This window comes from Borostomias antarcticus (genome assembly GCF_949987555.1).
Source record: "Borostomias antarcticus genome assembly, chromosome: 26".
Classification (NCBI taxonomy): Eukaryota; Metazoa; Chordata; class Actinopteri; order Stomiiformes; family Stomiidae; genus Borostomias; species Borostomias antarcticus.
Genome location: NC_140259.1, coordinates 8,595,160 through 8,611,416, shown reverse-complemented (window position 1 = coordinate 8,611,416; position 16,257 = coordinate 8,595,160). Strand labels below are relative to the sequence as shown.

The 16,257-nt window shown below is 47.7% G+C and overlaps 1 protein-coding gene across 1 annotated transcript in view; it reads left to right on the top strand.

Moving 5' to 3' along the window:
- The window catches only part of cers1 (ceramide synthase 1), a 33,120-nt gene extending 16,902 nt beyond the window's left edge, over window positions 1-16,218 (top strand). Inside the window, exons 2-7 of the mRNA XM_084458998.1 lie at window positions 3,249-3,408; window positions 6,670-6,850; window positions 7,820-7,981; window positions 8,244-8,391; window positions 11,087-11,292; window positions 12,173-16,218. Of these exons, the coding sequence (XP_084315124.1) occupies window positions 3,249-3,408; window positions 6,670-6,850; window positions 7,820-7,981; window positions 8,244-8,391; window positions 11,087-11,292; window positions 12,173-12,215 (900 nt within the window). The 3' untranslated portion in view covers window positions 12,216-16,218. The remainder of the gene's footprint in view (window positions 1-3,248; window positions 3,409-6,669; window positions 6,851-7,819; window positions 7,982-8,243; window positions 8,392-11,086; window positions 11,293-12,172) is intronic.
- The last annotated feature ends 39 nt before the right edge of the window (window positions 16,219-16,257 follow it).

The window sequence follows — 16,257 nt, the reverse complement described above, 5'->3', positions numbered from 1 at the left end:
ATGCCTGGGGGTCAGGTGACACACTGCGCCTGCATAGCTGTCGCAGCATATGTGACCCCACGACCTTTCTTTCTCTCTCTCTTTCCGTCTCCCCCTCTCTCGTTCTCTCCTCTCCCGCTGTATGTCTCTTGCGGTCGCTTTCTCTGACTCTCTCTCTCTTTTTGTCCTCTTTCTATCTGTTCTCACCAGCTCCGCTCTGTCTGACTGCATCTTAGGGAAGTGACGCATGTGTGTGTGTGGTGAGTGTGTGTGTGTGTGTGTGTGTGTAATCTGAGTGACAGGTGATCGAGGCGTATCGGCTGCTAGGGGCCTTTCACTTTCCTGCTTCAGGTTACCGTGGGGGCCGACGAACGCGTGATCTGGTCCGCTGGCCTGGCCTGCTGTTGGCCCCGGCTGGAGGTGTGTGTGTCTGTTACCTGTAGGACTGTGTGTGTGTGTGTGTGTGTGAGTGTGTGTGTGTGTGTGTGTGGCTACAGCTCCTCTATCACGGAGGAAAGATAAGCAGCAGAGGTCTGGTTTCTCACCTGGCATGGCGGAGCGCAGATCACCTGCCGGCCTGGAGGCTAGGGTTCAGGGTTCCTCTCTGCCTAGACGATACCTAGAACCAGGGTTCTCCGCTTGTCTTTGAGGGCCCTAGCTCCAGTTCCACCACAGGGGTGGGGTAGGAGAGAGAGAAGAGAGTGTTAAGGTGTGTTATGTCCACTAGCACAATCAGCGTGCCGTGACAATCTCAAACCCATTCAAAACCAATGGGGGGGTGAACCTGAAAGTGGATGATGCAGGTAATCAATTTTATGCTAATTCAAAGTGAAATTTGTCATGCGATGTCCAATCAGCAGAGAGTAAAAGAGAAAGAGGAACACAGACCCTGGCGATCTCCCCGAACGTGGACGTCAGGGCTCATTTTGAGAAACTGACCACATATTGAGAATATACATCCTTACTTTCGCGCCTGAAATGACGTTAAAACTGTTAATGGTGGCGGGTGACAGTAAGCGAAACCAAGTGAAACAGACAGGAGATGACAAACTGCCTGGTGGAAGTGGCCGTGTCCGGATGTCCATACTACATGCTACATACTATATAGTACATACTGCAACTCGCGTACTACATGCTGTTTAGTACGTACTACTCCACGAAAACATGTTTAGTATGCGAGATAAATGTAGCATACACAACAATATTGAGCTAGCCAGGCATTGGAGTTGCACTTGCATGGCAGCTACCGCCATTGGTGTGTGTGTGTGTGAATGGGTGAATGAGAGGCCATTGTAAAGCGCTTTGAGTGCCGCTAAGGTGGAAAAGCGCTATATAAGTGCAGTCCATTTACCATTTACCATGTACTACATACATAGTATGGACATTTGGACACGGTTATGCAGTTTTGGAGAGAGAGAGCATTTGAGAGAGAGAGAGCAGTGTGTGTGTGTACATGGAGTGCTGTTGAGATACAGCATGGCCCCCTGATAATGGGGTCACTAGAGTTCACACACACACACACACACACATACAGTACTTCAGGAAGCCTCCTGCTCTCTGACTTCCTGTATTTTCTGCTTGCATAGCACACCATAAAGGGAAGAGATCACTTGTGTCCACAGCAGCAGCCACTGGTCACATGTTTGTCACGAAGGCCCCTCCCTGGCTGTCGATTGGCCGGTCACTGAGAGAAAGGCTCCCATTCTTTGATCTCACGGCCTCTGTACATCACGCTGTTACATATCTCACATTCCATGCGGTTTATTTCCAAACTAGGGTGTCAGGAGATTCCTCACGCGACACAATAATTAGCATCCTGCCTTTGTCTGCTCCTCTCTCCTCCTCTCCTATCCAACTCTCATCTCCAAACTTCCCACTGGGGTCACAATATAGATACAATACAATATTATAACAATATTTTTAACATAAGTTGAATGATGCGTCTTTATTCGAAAGACACAACATGCAAAGGACAGTGGATTTATGGAGCTGTCCGTAGTTATGTGTGACTATTCCCAGGTCAGAGATGTACATGGTCATAAAACACAGAACTAGAACACGTGTCTGTTTAGATTTCAGACTGATGGAGGGAGAGATGCATGTTTGGCTTCGCGGGCCGGGTAATAGGATGGGCTTTGTTGTAGAAGTTTCGAAAAATAAAGTATTTGCCCAGGCTCGCAGAAAAAGGTTCAGTCAGATTTATTAAGAAAACAATACGATTGCAAAAGGACCTCGAGATAAAACACAGAGTGGTTCATCAGAACAGAAGTGAGCTTAAGCTCGCCTAGTACCGCCTTATATGTGCTCAAACAAGGATGTGATGCAGCCGACATTTGGTTGGCTGACTCGTCTATACGTCATCGTAAGGTGACGGATATCAAACAGTGGTCGAGGGATGAAAAGAAAAGCGCGGTACACTTTGAATATAGACAAAGGAACAAAAGGCCTGAGCCAGGACGGGAAGGTTGAAGTGTGAGGCCTTTCCTGTCCTGGTGAGACAGGGGTCTGTCTTAAAAGAGAAGTGAGGAAGACAGAGGTTCAGGAGGCGTTTGGAATTACAAAGGAGAGAGAGGAACAAAGGTTTAAGGTGTTTACAATAGCAAAAGGCAGGGGACTGGATCAATAGGTTTTAAAGAACAGAAAGCTATCTGAATAGTCTTGAGACTAGTTGTAAAATTCCACGACAGCTTCCTCTGGTGATCAAAACCCCTCCCATCCTAAGTAGATTTAAACGTGGGGTGAAGACATGATGAAGACATGGTGAAGACACGATGAAGACATGGTGAAGACATGATGAGTAGAGTGACTGTATGACAGGGTTCCCATTTCTATTTCTAGTTTCATAGCATTGCTGGATGGTGTCTGAATTGCATTGTTTGTACATTGTTTGTAAACTGCTACTCAGTTGCTGAAATTCTTTAATGCCGTCAGTTTAATCATACGCCGCCAACCTGCCGTGCCGTCTGAATGTGAGAATACCACAATGGAAACGTGTTTTTAACTGTACTGTGTTCATCCTCGATGATTTTTGTCATACACAAGATTTTTTTGGTGTTTTTTTAATGTCGTCAAATAAACGTAAAAAAAAATCCTCTCTTCTCCTCTCTCCTCGATTTTGTTTCTGTTGTTATTAATCTGATCCCTCTCTCTCTCCCTCTCTCTCTCCCTCTCTCTCTCCCTCTCCCTCTCTCTCTCCCTCTCTCTCCCTCTCTCTCTCCCTCTCTCCCTCTCTCTCTCTCTCTCTCCCTCTCTCTCCCTCTCTCTCTCAGCCCTTTGCCCAGTGGTGCAGTCTGCTCCCCAAAGACGCCCCCAAGATGCCAGAGAGTGCGTGGAAGCTGGTCTTCTACTCCATGTCCTGGTCCTACAGCACCTACCTGCTGTTCTTCACTGACTACACCTTCTTCCACAACCCGGCCTCTGTCTTCTACGGTAAGGTCCAGGGAGGAACGGTCCACTCACATCAACATACCCTCCACCATACTGGGCTCACTATATTGATATGATACAATATTAGAACAATATTTTAAACAAAACGTTACTCAAAAGACATAAGGCTAAACAATGCTGTTGTTTGCTCTATAGTTCCATTTCGTAACGTTTTATAACTTGCGATATCAGGACATAACCGATCAAATACAACCACTGATCTGCATACACAGTCTTTTTCACTGCTTTGTTTGAACTAGGGATGCAAACAATAAATCAAAAATCGATACTTTGATTGTTAAGGATTTGTTCGAGCGCGTGCCCTAGTTTGAACACACGAGGGTGTGAGTTAGTAGGTGATAGTGGCTGTTTTGCAGCCAGTCCTCATATCGCGAAACAGTTTTTCATCCGGACGATGTATACCGTCATGTTTTTATATTGCACAAAATCGTGCCGCGATATGTGGTCACACCCCTAGTAAAGTCAGGTTTGGTGAGGCCATGTTAGGTCAGGTTTGTCTCTTGGTTGTCGTCCTCGCTGGACACCAGGAGACTTCCCTGGACCCCGTCCTCATCGTCCACCTCTGGGGCTGTCCCCCGACTCATCTGGCGAGCCCAGTGCTGCCTGACCAGAGTGTCATGTAGAGGGTGGGAGACATGGTCCATGGTGCCCGGCAGTTTGACCAGCGTTCGTCTCTCTGCCAACACCTTCGCTGAGTCCAGACGGACCCCCAGCACAGAGCCCACCCTCCTGATGAGCTTGTCCATCCTGTTGGCATCCGCTGACTTGATGCTGCCGCTTGCCGAACATATTCAGCATTAGGTCAGGGATAAGTTAGTTTATGGGCGGTTAGGGTTAGGTAAGGCTAGTTTAGTTAGGTTAGGGTTAAGTAAGGTTAGGTTAGGTTAGGGTTAGGTAAGGTTATGTTGGGTTAGGATTAAGTTAGTTTATGGGCGGATAGGGTTAGTTAAGGCTAGTTTAGTTAGGTTAGGGTTAAGTTAGGTTATGTTAGGGTTAGGTAAGGTTATGTTGGGTTAGGATTAAGTTAGTTTATGTTAGGGTTAGGTATGTTTAGGTAAGGCTAGATTAGTTAGGTAAGGGTTAAGTTAGGTTATGTTAGGTTAGGGTTAGATAAGGTTATGTTGGATTAGGATTAAGTTAGTTTATGTTAGGGTTAGGTAAGTTTAGGTAAGGCTAGCAGCTCTGTGTCAGCCTCTATCTCTCGTCTCTCGAGCACCACACCGGCTAGCTACGCTGCAGCTCACAGAGGCTGGGTGTTTGTTTTGGTTGGGGCTGATATGCAAACACCTTCTTGGCAGATATTAGCGCGTCTAGCAGTGGGGTTGGAGCAGAGCACGTGGTTGTGTTTTGGTTAGGGTTGGCCCGGCGATAGACCCTAGGTCATAGACAGGTCATGTGACATCATCAGGTATGTGCAGGGTTAGGGTTAGGGTTACCGAACGCTGATGGGAGGGGCTACCGAACGCTGATGGGAGGGGCTACCGTGAAGCTCAGACACTCTGGCACTACGACGTTTTCCTCAGTATATATTAAACTTGCTCATGTTGTTAAAATGCCTATGGGTCTATCACAACCTCACTAGTCTGAATCAACAGATGTAGGTTTTGGAAACAAGCCTTGTCATGAGGAAGCGGGACATTCTCCCGGCCCAAATCAGCGGCGATGAGAGAATATTTGGGCCCCAATCAGATTCAATCCAGACTCCTTCCCTTCTGTTTTCTGTCTGTTATCGTTTTCAAAATCCCTGTCTGGCTATGCGAGACTACAACTTCACAAAGGACATGTCTGGAGGGAGGGAGGGAGGAAGGAGAAACCAGGAAGGAGAGGAGATGAGGAGAGGAGACGAGGAGAGGATGCTGCTGTAGTACAGAGGGTTAGGCCCTCACGTCAAACCCTCCATCAGCTCCTGGCCTCAGACTCAGACTAGCGCACAGCTTGTTTCACTAATAGTCAAATCTGACCAACATTTGTGTTTTATAATGCGGACGTTTGCATAATTTGGGTAGACCTGGAGACAGACGCCAGACTGGGACAGAGGACATTCTCAGGCAGGAAGGGTTTCAATTCGTAGAGAAGGAGAAAGGAGAGAGAGAGAGAGAGAGGGGGAGAGAGGGGGAACACAGGACAGAGGGAAGAGAGGGCGAGAGAGAAGGGGGGGTACAGGACCGAGAGAGAGGGGAGGGGGGGGGGGTTCAGGACAGAGAGAGCGAGGAGAGGTAGAGATGAAAGCGAGAGAGGGAAGGAGAGGTGAGAGAGGAGTGAGAGAGAGAGGTGAGAGGAGGGAGGGAGGGAGAGAGAGGAGGGAGGGAGAGAGAGGAGGGAGAGAGAGAGGTGAGAGGAGGGAGGGAGAGAGGAGGGAGGGAGAGAGGTGAGAGAGGGAGGGTAGTGTGAGGGAAAGAGGGAGAGAGAGATGGGGGAGAGAGAGATAGAGAGGGAGGGTAGGGTGTGGGAAAGGGAGAGAGAAATGGGAGAGATAGAGGGAGGGTAGGGTGAGGGAAAGGGAGAGAGAGATGGGGGAGGCAGAGAGAGAGGGAGGGAGGAGAGAGGGAGGGAGGGAGGTTAGGATGAGGGCTCCTGTTCCTGCAGCTCTCATCTCTCCGTCCACTCATCCACTCCCCCTCAGCACAGAGGAGCCTTTCTCTCAATCTTTAATGACGGAACGTCCGATCAATAAACATTACCCAGGTAACCCCATCCCAGAGGAGCTGAACACGCCCGTAACCCCATCCCAGAGGAGCTGAACACGCCCAAACAGCCCAGAGAAAGTTTCCGTCCCGTCCGTCCGTCTGGGCAGAGCAGCCGGGGAGACCTTCTGACCTGAGACACTCAGATGTCTCTCTCTCTCTCTCTCTCCCTCTCTCTCCCTGCTAGAACCTGATACTGATATTCTCCTCCTCTCCCCTCCTCCTCTTCTCTCCTCTCCTTCTCTCATCTTCTCTCCTCCTCTTCTCCTCTCTCTCTTCCACTCCAGTCCCCCCCCCCTCTCCTCTCCACCACAACACAGCTGCTGGGCTAGGACTAATACCTGGCAGGCTAGGCTGGGCTAGGACTAATACCTGGCAGGCTGCGCTGGGCTAGGACTAATACCTGGCAGGCTGCGCTGGGCTTGGACTAATACCTGGCAGGCTGGGCTGGGCTAGGACTAATACCTGGCAGGCTAGGCTAGGACACCAGATTCTGTGTGTGTGTGTGTGTGTGTGTCCTGACCTCTCTTTCTGCACCACCCCCCCCCCCCCCCCCCAGACTGGAAGAGTGGTATGACCGTGCCGGTGGACATCGCCATCGCCTACCTGATCCAGGGCAGCTTCTATGGCCACTCCATCTACGCCACCGTGTACATGGACGCCTGGAGGAAGGACTCCACCGTCATGGTGGTCCACCACGTCATCACGCTGGCTCTGATCACCTTCTCCTACGCCTTCAGGTACCCCGTCCCCGTCCCCAAGACCTCTCCGTTGGCAGAGAGGACAGCTGTGTCCAGTCCTTCATAATATTCAGAGATGTTCCTCCAACACATCTGGAGTATAGGACCACGTACCAGCTGTAGTGTGTGTGCTTGTGTATATGTTTATGTGTGTGTGTGTGTGTCTTGTCTGGGGATGTTTATCAAATGAATGTGTATACACAGAGATAACATTACAAAGCAGGCTGTATCAGCTGTTATCAGAGGTACAGTAGTCTGTATTAACAGGCCGTTACAGGTCATCATATCATATTGAAATGGGGTTTGTTGTGGCAGACAGGCAGGCAAGGTGTCTGTCCTGGGGACAGTAACTAATGAGACGGATAGGTGAGCTGGCAGGCTGTGACATCAGCCTCCTGCCACCATCTGATCTGAGTTCGCTATCAATCTGGACTTCCTATCTCGAACAACATTTTGACCAATCAGGGACTGCGTTCTGACCGCTGTTCTGCCCCCCTAGTATAACATAGCCCCTAACTGGTTCCCGTGGCAAAACTCTCCCAAAGCAACGAGCGGTAGTTTTTTGCATAACGCTGGTCCAAAAAAATGAATGGAGGTGAATGGGCGGACCCACCGCGTGACTCTGATCCACTCCAAAATGTAATGGATTCTAAAGTTGGTCCATGAAAGACCCCTCGACCGAGTTTGGTGAAAATCGTTGTATGGACGAACATTACCTCTCGCTAGTCGTCAGTGGGGTGGAGGTAACAATTAAACAAGAACAAGATGCACAGAGTTTCTTGGAGGTAAATACATTTTTGCCGTTCTTCCGACTGGATTTGGCCAACTTTTTTTGGGGCCAAAAAATTGCAGTTACAAATTGTACTGAAATTAGACTGTTATCTGCTCTGTTCAGAGCTCGTAATGGTTCTAGGTAGAACCATTCCCTCACGCCAAGGTTCTAAGAGCATTTACGTTCTCCCGTTCCAGGTACCATAATGTGGGGGTGCTGGTTCTCTTCCTCCACGACATCAACGACATCCAGCTGGAGTTCACTAAGCTCAACCTGTACTTCAAGACCCGCGGAGGAGGGTACCACCTCATCCACGACATCCTGTCCAACATGGGCTCGGTCAGCTTCAGCATCACCTGGTAAGAGAGGGCGCGCGCACACACACACACACACACACGCACACACACACACACACACACACACACACACACACGCACACACACACACACATTCAAATAGCTTGGCATGACATACTGTACATAGTAAATACTGCCAAATCGGGTAAAAAAACCCAACAACAATTCATGACGAGAACAATCAAACGGTTAATCAATCTCACTGACACACACACACACACTCACAGTGGATATTGACTGCCCCTGTCTCCCTCCTCCTCCGCAGGTTCTGGTTCCGTCTGTACTGGTTCCCTCTGAAGGTTCTCTACGCCACCTGCGTCCACAGCCTGCAGTCCGTCCCCAACATCCCCTTCTACTTCTTCTTCAACCTGCTGCTCCTCGCGCTGCTCCTCATGAACATCTACTGGTTCCTGGTGAGCTGGTCATCAGTACAGGGACTAGAACGTACCAACACAGGGACTAGAGAGAACGTACCAACACAGGGACTAGAGAGAACGTACCAACACAGGGACTAGAGAGAACGTACCAACACAGGGACTAGATAGAACGTACCAACACAGGGACTAGATAGAACGTACCAACACAGGGACTAGAGAGAACGTACCAACACAGGGACTAGATAGAACGTACCAACACAGGGACTAGATAGAACGTACCAACACAGGGACTAGATAGAACGTACCAACACAGGGACTAGATAGAACCTACCAACACAGGGACTAGAGAGAACGTACCAACACAGGGACTAGAGAGAACGTACCAACACAGGGACTAGAGAGAACGTACCAACTCAGGGACTAGAGAGAACGTACCAACACAGGGACTAGAGAGAACGTACCAACACAGGGACTAGAGAGAACGTACCAACACAGGGACTAGAGAGAACGTACCAACACAGGGACTAGAGAGAAAGTACCAACACAGGGACTAGATAGAACGTACCAACACAGGGACTAGAGAGAACGTACCAACACAGGGACTAGAGAGAACGTACCAACACAGGGACTAGAGAGAAAGTACCAACACAGGGACTAGAGAGAACGTACCAACACAGGGACTAGAGAGAACGTACCAACACAGGGACTAGAGAGAACGTACCAACACAGGGACTAGAGAGAACGTACCAACACAGGGACTAGAGAGAACGTACCAACACAGGGACTAGAGAGAACGTACCAACACAGGGACTAGAGAGAACGTACCAACACAGGGACTAGAGAGAACGTACCAACACAGGGACTAGAGAGAACGTACCAACACAGGGACTAGAGAGAACGTACCAACACAGGGACTAGATAGAACCTACCAACACAGGGACTAGAGAGAACGTACCAACACAGGGACTAGAGAGAACGTACCAACACAGGGACTAGAGAGAACGTACCAACACAGGGACTAGAGAGAACGTACCAACACAGGGACTAGAGAGAACGTACCAACACAGGGACTAGAGAGAACGTACCAACACAGGGACTAGAGAGAACGTACCAACACAGGGACTAGAGAGAACGTACCAACACAGGGACTAGAGAGAACGTACCAACACTGGGACTAGAGAGAACGTACCAACACAGGGACTAGATAGAACGTACCAACACAGGGACTAGAGAGAACGTACCAACACAGGGACTAGAGAGAACGTACCAACACAGGGACTAGAGAGAACGTACCAACACAGGGACTAGAGAGAACGTACCAACACAGGGACTAGAGAGAACGTACCAACACAGGGACTAGAGAGAACGTACCAACACAGGGACTAGATAGAACGTACCAACACAGGGACTAGATAGAACGTACCAACACAGGGACTAGATAGAACGTACCAACACAGGGACTAGATAGAACGTACCAACACAGGGACTAGAGAGAACGTACCAACACAGGGACTAGATAGAACGTACCAACACAGGGACTAGAGAGAACGTACCAACACAGGGACTAGATAGAACGTACCAACACAGGGACTAGAGAGAACAAACACCAGATGTCTCATTGCAGGAGGCGCTCATAGTTAAACACACTATCCAACATCCTGAGTGTCCTCTGTGTCCCCGGCTAGACTGACACGTATGTTATGTTATGTTATGTTATTTTTATTTATAATGCACCCCCCAACCACCTGTTACATCAGCCCGGGGCGCACGTAACTGGGCTTGTACTATGAGCAGGACAGGACGAGGGGACACCAGACAACACTTTACCAATTAATGAGTGAAGTCATGTTTCGTTAGACGACGTGAGACTGTAGGACTAGAAGCACAGATCTTTTTTCAGACGGTTAAGTGTTAAAGCACAGGCGTCCGTGTCCCGTTGTTCTCACTAAAAGGCTCATCTATCTCAATAGCACACGCACCCACACAAGCCAAAGCCTATCTTAGGCTACTGGATTTTATGTTGAAAACATCATTTAATACATTTCAGAACTTTTATTAGTGTAAACAAAATAATCACATCCATCCATCTTCATCCGCTTGAAGATGGATGGATGTGATTATTTTGTTTACACTAATAAAAACAAAATAATCACAGTTGTCAAAAAAGTTTTTTTTTTTTTTTTTTACAAAATCACTCTCAATCTACAATGGACAAATGCTTGTTGCCGAGTCATTCTTCTGCGTGGTCCTTCTGTGTGCACTCCCATGGCTGGGGCCTCAAACATCTCCATCTTTTCCATTCTCCATTTTATCCGCCGCATAACAAGTTTTTTTTTAGCTTAATTCCTTTGATTATAGTCTCCAAATTTATTTTCTGTCACCATCTCAATGCGCTAATAGAACCATTACGCCTGGATTCGGCCAGCGGAGACAGGCTGGACCATTCACACATGAGTACCACTGGGGACCAACAAAGAAGACATTCCCACCTCAGATCACGGGAGACCGTACTGTTTTTACCACAGATGAACATGTTATCATATCTCCAGCTAATCACACTCATGTTATATTTCAACCTCAGGATGAAGACTAATCTAAAGTCTTTATCTAAAACGAAAGTCTTTATCACACCATTACCTTGAGCTGCTATGCATTCCATAAACCCATTGGCCTGTGCGTGTGTGTGTGTGTGTGTGCGTGTGTGTGTGTGTGTGTGTGTGTGTGTGTGCAGTACATCGTGCTGTTCGTGGTGAAGGTCCTGACCGGTCAGATGGAGGTGAACGATGTGAGGGAGTACGCAGACGAGGAGGGCGCCCAGCGGGCGGCGGCCATCACTGCCAAGGCGACTGCTGCCAAGGCAACTGCTGCCAAGGCAACCGCACTGCTCACCGAGGACGCCGACGATGATGATGCTGGACATCACAACTCCGCCCAGGGGTGAGGAAGAGCAGCCACACACACACACACACACACTTCTATATATGTCTCTCTCTCTCTCTCTCTAACACACACACACACACACACACACAGGTACAGAAACACACTCACTCACACACACACACACACACACACACGCACACACACACACACACACACACACACACACACACATACACAGGTACAGAAACACACTCACTCACTCACATACACACACACGCACACAGGGACAGAAAAACACACATATACACACACACACACACACAGGTACTGAAACACACACGCACACACACACACCTACACCGGTATGATGGAGGGTCAGGACCAGCTCAACCCTATAACCCCCCTCTGACGCACACACAAGGTCACACACACACATAAACACACACACACACACCTACGTAGCTGCAGGAACAACAGACCAGGCTGTGTTGAGTAACCCTCCAGATAGATAGAAAGATAGGATCAAAGAGCCGAGATGTGATTAGAGTGTGTGTTTGTGTGTGAGTGAGAGCGAGCGAGAGATTGTGTGTGTGTGTGAGAGAGTGTGTGTGTCAGTGAGTGAGAGAGTGAGTGAGTGTGTGCGTGTGTGAGAGAGAGAGAGTGTGTGTGTGTGTCATTGAGTGAGAGAGCGAGTGAGTGTGTGCGTTTGTGAGAGAGAGAGAGAGAGTGTGTGTGTGTCATTGAGTGAGAGAGCGAGTGAGTGTGTGCGTGTGTGTGTGCATGTATCAGAGGTTATAGGGTTGAGGTACTCCTGACCCTCCATCTTATCGTGTGGCCTTGAACACAGGTGATATCTATCACTGTCCACCTACCGATCACCTACTCAACAACTAACAATCTCTCTCTCCCTCCTTCTCCCTCTCTCTCTCTCTCACAGGAAGCATGTGCAGAATGGAATCACCAAGGAGAAGCATCTATAACGGTTTCTCTGCTGCCCCCTCCTGGCTCCTAACTATCACTGCAGCCACAACAGGCCCTCTAGCTGGTTTCTGACAGGGTCCCGCGGAGGACGCAAACAAACAACCCCCAGTCTCGCCGTGATGAAATATTTATCCTGTTTGTTTCCATTTTCATCGTTTATTTTTTATCGTTTATTGTTTTGGAGTATAGCACTGTGAATGTTCATTCGGACGACCTTGTGCTGATATTATTATTATTATCTTCCATGACAGGAAAACACGGTGTGTAGTCAGGTGCCCTAGTCAGCATGACCTCTAGGGCAGTGGTTCTCAAACTAGGGGTCGCGACCTCACGTGGGGGTCGTCCGATATGAAAATGGGGGTTGCGGGAGAATTTCCGATGTAATTATTTTTTTATTTAATACAAAAATGATATGTTTTTATTTAGTCTTTGTATCTGAAGAGCATGAACTACAAAAGTCGTAATGTAATCCTTAAAAATATACAGGATATAAATCGACCAATGGCAGAGCGCCCTCGGACCGCGTGAAAAACGCTCTTGCCTTGACCGTTGCGCTTGTCTGCGATTGGCTACACCCGCTACTCTGCTCCTGAATGGAGCGTTTTCTCAACAGACCGTCATCCTAGCACCATCCACGACGACACATGACTGGAATCAGCATCATCCCAAACTAAAACGAGCCAAGTCTTACTATAACGTGATTGAACAGATATACGGCTGTTAATGTGTTTTTCCATGTTATTATCTGGGGGGATGTATGCTACGTGTAGAGCCTGTATCGGTGGGAGAGTTTGGGCTCTTGTCAGGTGGTCGAAAGCTCTTCGGGGGAAGGTGGGGGTCGCAGGTTCGAGAACCACTGCTCTAGTGTAACCTGCCGCTGGGAGTCTAGTTAACGTCATCATTCAAAAGCACTCACAGACAGACAGACAGACGGACGGACACAGCTACAGACAGCTGTAGACAGAGAGACAGACGGATGGACAGATGGACAAACAGACAGACCGCATGACCGACAGATAAAACGAGGCCTACAGCAGGCATTGATTTTTCAGATGACCTAGACATGCTAGATAATGTACACATGCTGAACGAATGAGGCGTTCACAGTCGCCGTGGTGACCACAGTTCCGAGCTGGAGTCAGGAACTGAACCGCCCCCCAGGCCTAATGGGCCGTCCCCCCCCCCCCCCCTGTCCTCCAGACCATGTGACCTAAAGGCAGGGCAGGGTTTAAAGGGAAGTATTGCGAAACCTCCTGGTGCATTGTGGGAGAGGAGAGGAGAGGAGAGAGGGAGGAGAGGGAGGAGAGTGCATTTAATGGCTGGTTGTTTTAACAACACATTGATTTTCATATCCTTGCACAGGTCGATAGCGACCGCACCAACATTCTCCATTTCTCCCTCCCTCCCTCCATCTCTCCCTCACAACCCACCACCTTTTCCAGACCCTCGTCCGGGAGTCCGTTAATGTGAAGGACTCAAAAAGTTCAGATTTGAAGGGAAACATTTACATTTTCTCTTTAATCTTTTTATCTGGTGTTTACTTTTGTTTTGATGTTTTTACTCTCTCTGTTGATGAATGGACATAATATTAACGGTAATATTACTGGCATTCCTGTGTAGGGAACACGCATCGTCATGTTTTCCGTTTGCACGGCATCTGCACTGACATGAAGGCAGACAAGCTGACCGCTGGTTAATGACAGCAGATAGCTGAAATTGATTGACTGGGTTGACTCATCCTTATTGATTAAGTTGAGAAACATGGATTTGACTAATGCTGATAACCGATACGGTGGTTATCAAGTTCACAGAGAATCGAAAGCCAATGGCCCTTAAGTTGTGTAAAGATAAAAAAAAATCATCAAATATGATAAAAAGAAAACTTATATGTATGCATATAATGGTATCCAGGAATGCATGATATCGGAATGGTTTTGGAATTATGCTATCAAGTTGTCTTAAAAAACATAAATGAAGAAAAGAGAAATATTATTAGCTACGTAATCTTAACCTCTCCTAGCAGTGTGCAGAACTCATCTTCAAAGTGAACTAATCATCCACACTGCAGCACACACACACACACACACACGCTTGTAGTACATGGACACACATGCACACTAATTCCAAGCACACACATTCAGTGAAGTCCTGGTTTGGACTGACCATCCTCCATCACCACTGAATTTGAACATGCTCCCTATGGATGTGCTGGTGTGTGTGTGTGTGTGTGTGCTGCAATATTCCAGGTATTCTTTTCTGTGACTAGTCAAACAGGTGTCGTCCTTCCTTTTCGATCAGATTCCAGCTCTTGTTTTGAAGAACAGCATGCTTGTGCCTGACCAGGCCGCAGATGCTGTCGTCCACGCTCGCTCCCTCGCTAAGCTCAGAGTAAGCGCGCGGACGTGTCTAGTTCAGAGTGTCTAGATCAGAGTTAGCGCGCGGATGTGTAGTTCAAAGTTAGCGCGCGGACGTGTCTTCCAAGTCCCTCCTACTGAGTGTTTAGACCACACTCAGAACCAGAGCCGGGGACGAAATTGATTTTACATTCTATTGTTGTTGTTCTTCTTCTTCTTATTATGATGGATTTTTGAATTGCTGCTTTTTCTGAGAACACTGTTTGTAGGCTGATATGTGTCCCTTTCTACTGTGTTGGAACACCTGGGGGCAAATTCTATTTGCAAAACACTTTGGAGTGCGCTTGATTTATCCCAGGAGTGAAGACGTGGAAATCAAACGCACCTCAAAGACTTCCAGGTGGGCGAGTCAGGTCTGGTGTGTGTGGGTAACTATGTACATACGAGGTGGACATCTTGGAGCTGAAACCCAGACCCGGGTCAGAGTGGTTCTGCTATTGGATCAGAACATCTCTGCTCGTCAGCTTGGCTTCCTCCAGGCCAGGGGATGAAACAGCAGCAGCTATGAAATTCAAATCACTATGACCCACGGACTATGCCAACTACAGCCTAGGTTCTGTGTCTAGGTTCTATTTCCTTCCCCTAAAAAAACATACTGGAAGACTAACATTTTAACAGGAGGCCATGAGGCTGAATCCTGAATGTAGTCTGGGTTGAGGCTCACTGACACCAGATTATAGGTTTGGCTCTTAATCGTTTCATCCCAAAAAAAGCCTTGGAAGACAGAAAGGTTTGGGAGCAGATTTCCACACAACCCCGGGTGGTTGTGGTGCAGGTTGTGAGGTGTTGTGGTGCGTCTGGTCCCTGTTTGCCGTGGTACTGTCCGCCTATGAAGGTATGTGTGTGTTCTTCCCCTTTCCCGCCCTCTCTCACGCTAACATTGGGTAATGTGAGGTGAAACTACTCACACCAAATCACACTGTTGAACAGTTATCTCCCACATGAGAAATACTGAACACATTTGGGGGGTTTTTGTTTTTAAATTTGAACGGGGAGAGGGGTGGGTTTTAGTCTAGTACTAGAGCTTTCTTTTTCAACAGATTTGGCAGTTTTTTTCTTCAGCATTGAATACAAATGTACTGTCGACCTACATCCTTCAGAAGGAGTTATTTTTGAGGAGAGGAAGTATGATGCTATGCATTTCCTGTTTGGTGATGTGTATTAATGCTCTGAGAACGTGCCAAAATGTTGACATATCACCAACAAGTGTTCTGGGACCCGAGAGGTGAGAGGAAGAGGTAGAAATTTGAAGGGCCCCACAGGTATTTCTACAAATTGCACTGTAATTTATTACTATTATTTTTATTAGAAGATTTAGAAATAGGAACGCACAGATAAGTGGGGAGGCTTTATGTAACAAATCAAGAAAAGATTTGAGTTTGTTCATTTGAAAGAATTCATTTTTGGACCACGGACACACTGTTGGTCCTCCACCTGCGCCCACCGTCCCCAGTAAACAGTCTCGATCTGACCACTTTCCAAATCTGACCTCTAGGTAATGACAGGTACTGTACTAAGTCTTTTTGTAATACAACAATTTTAATAATTCCATTCCAAAGTGTTATTGTTATTTCCCATAAAAATAAAACATGTAAATTAAAAGAGTCCAGAGTGAGAGATTTTATTT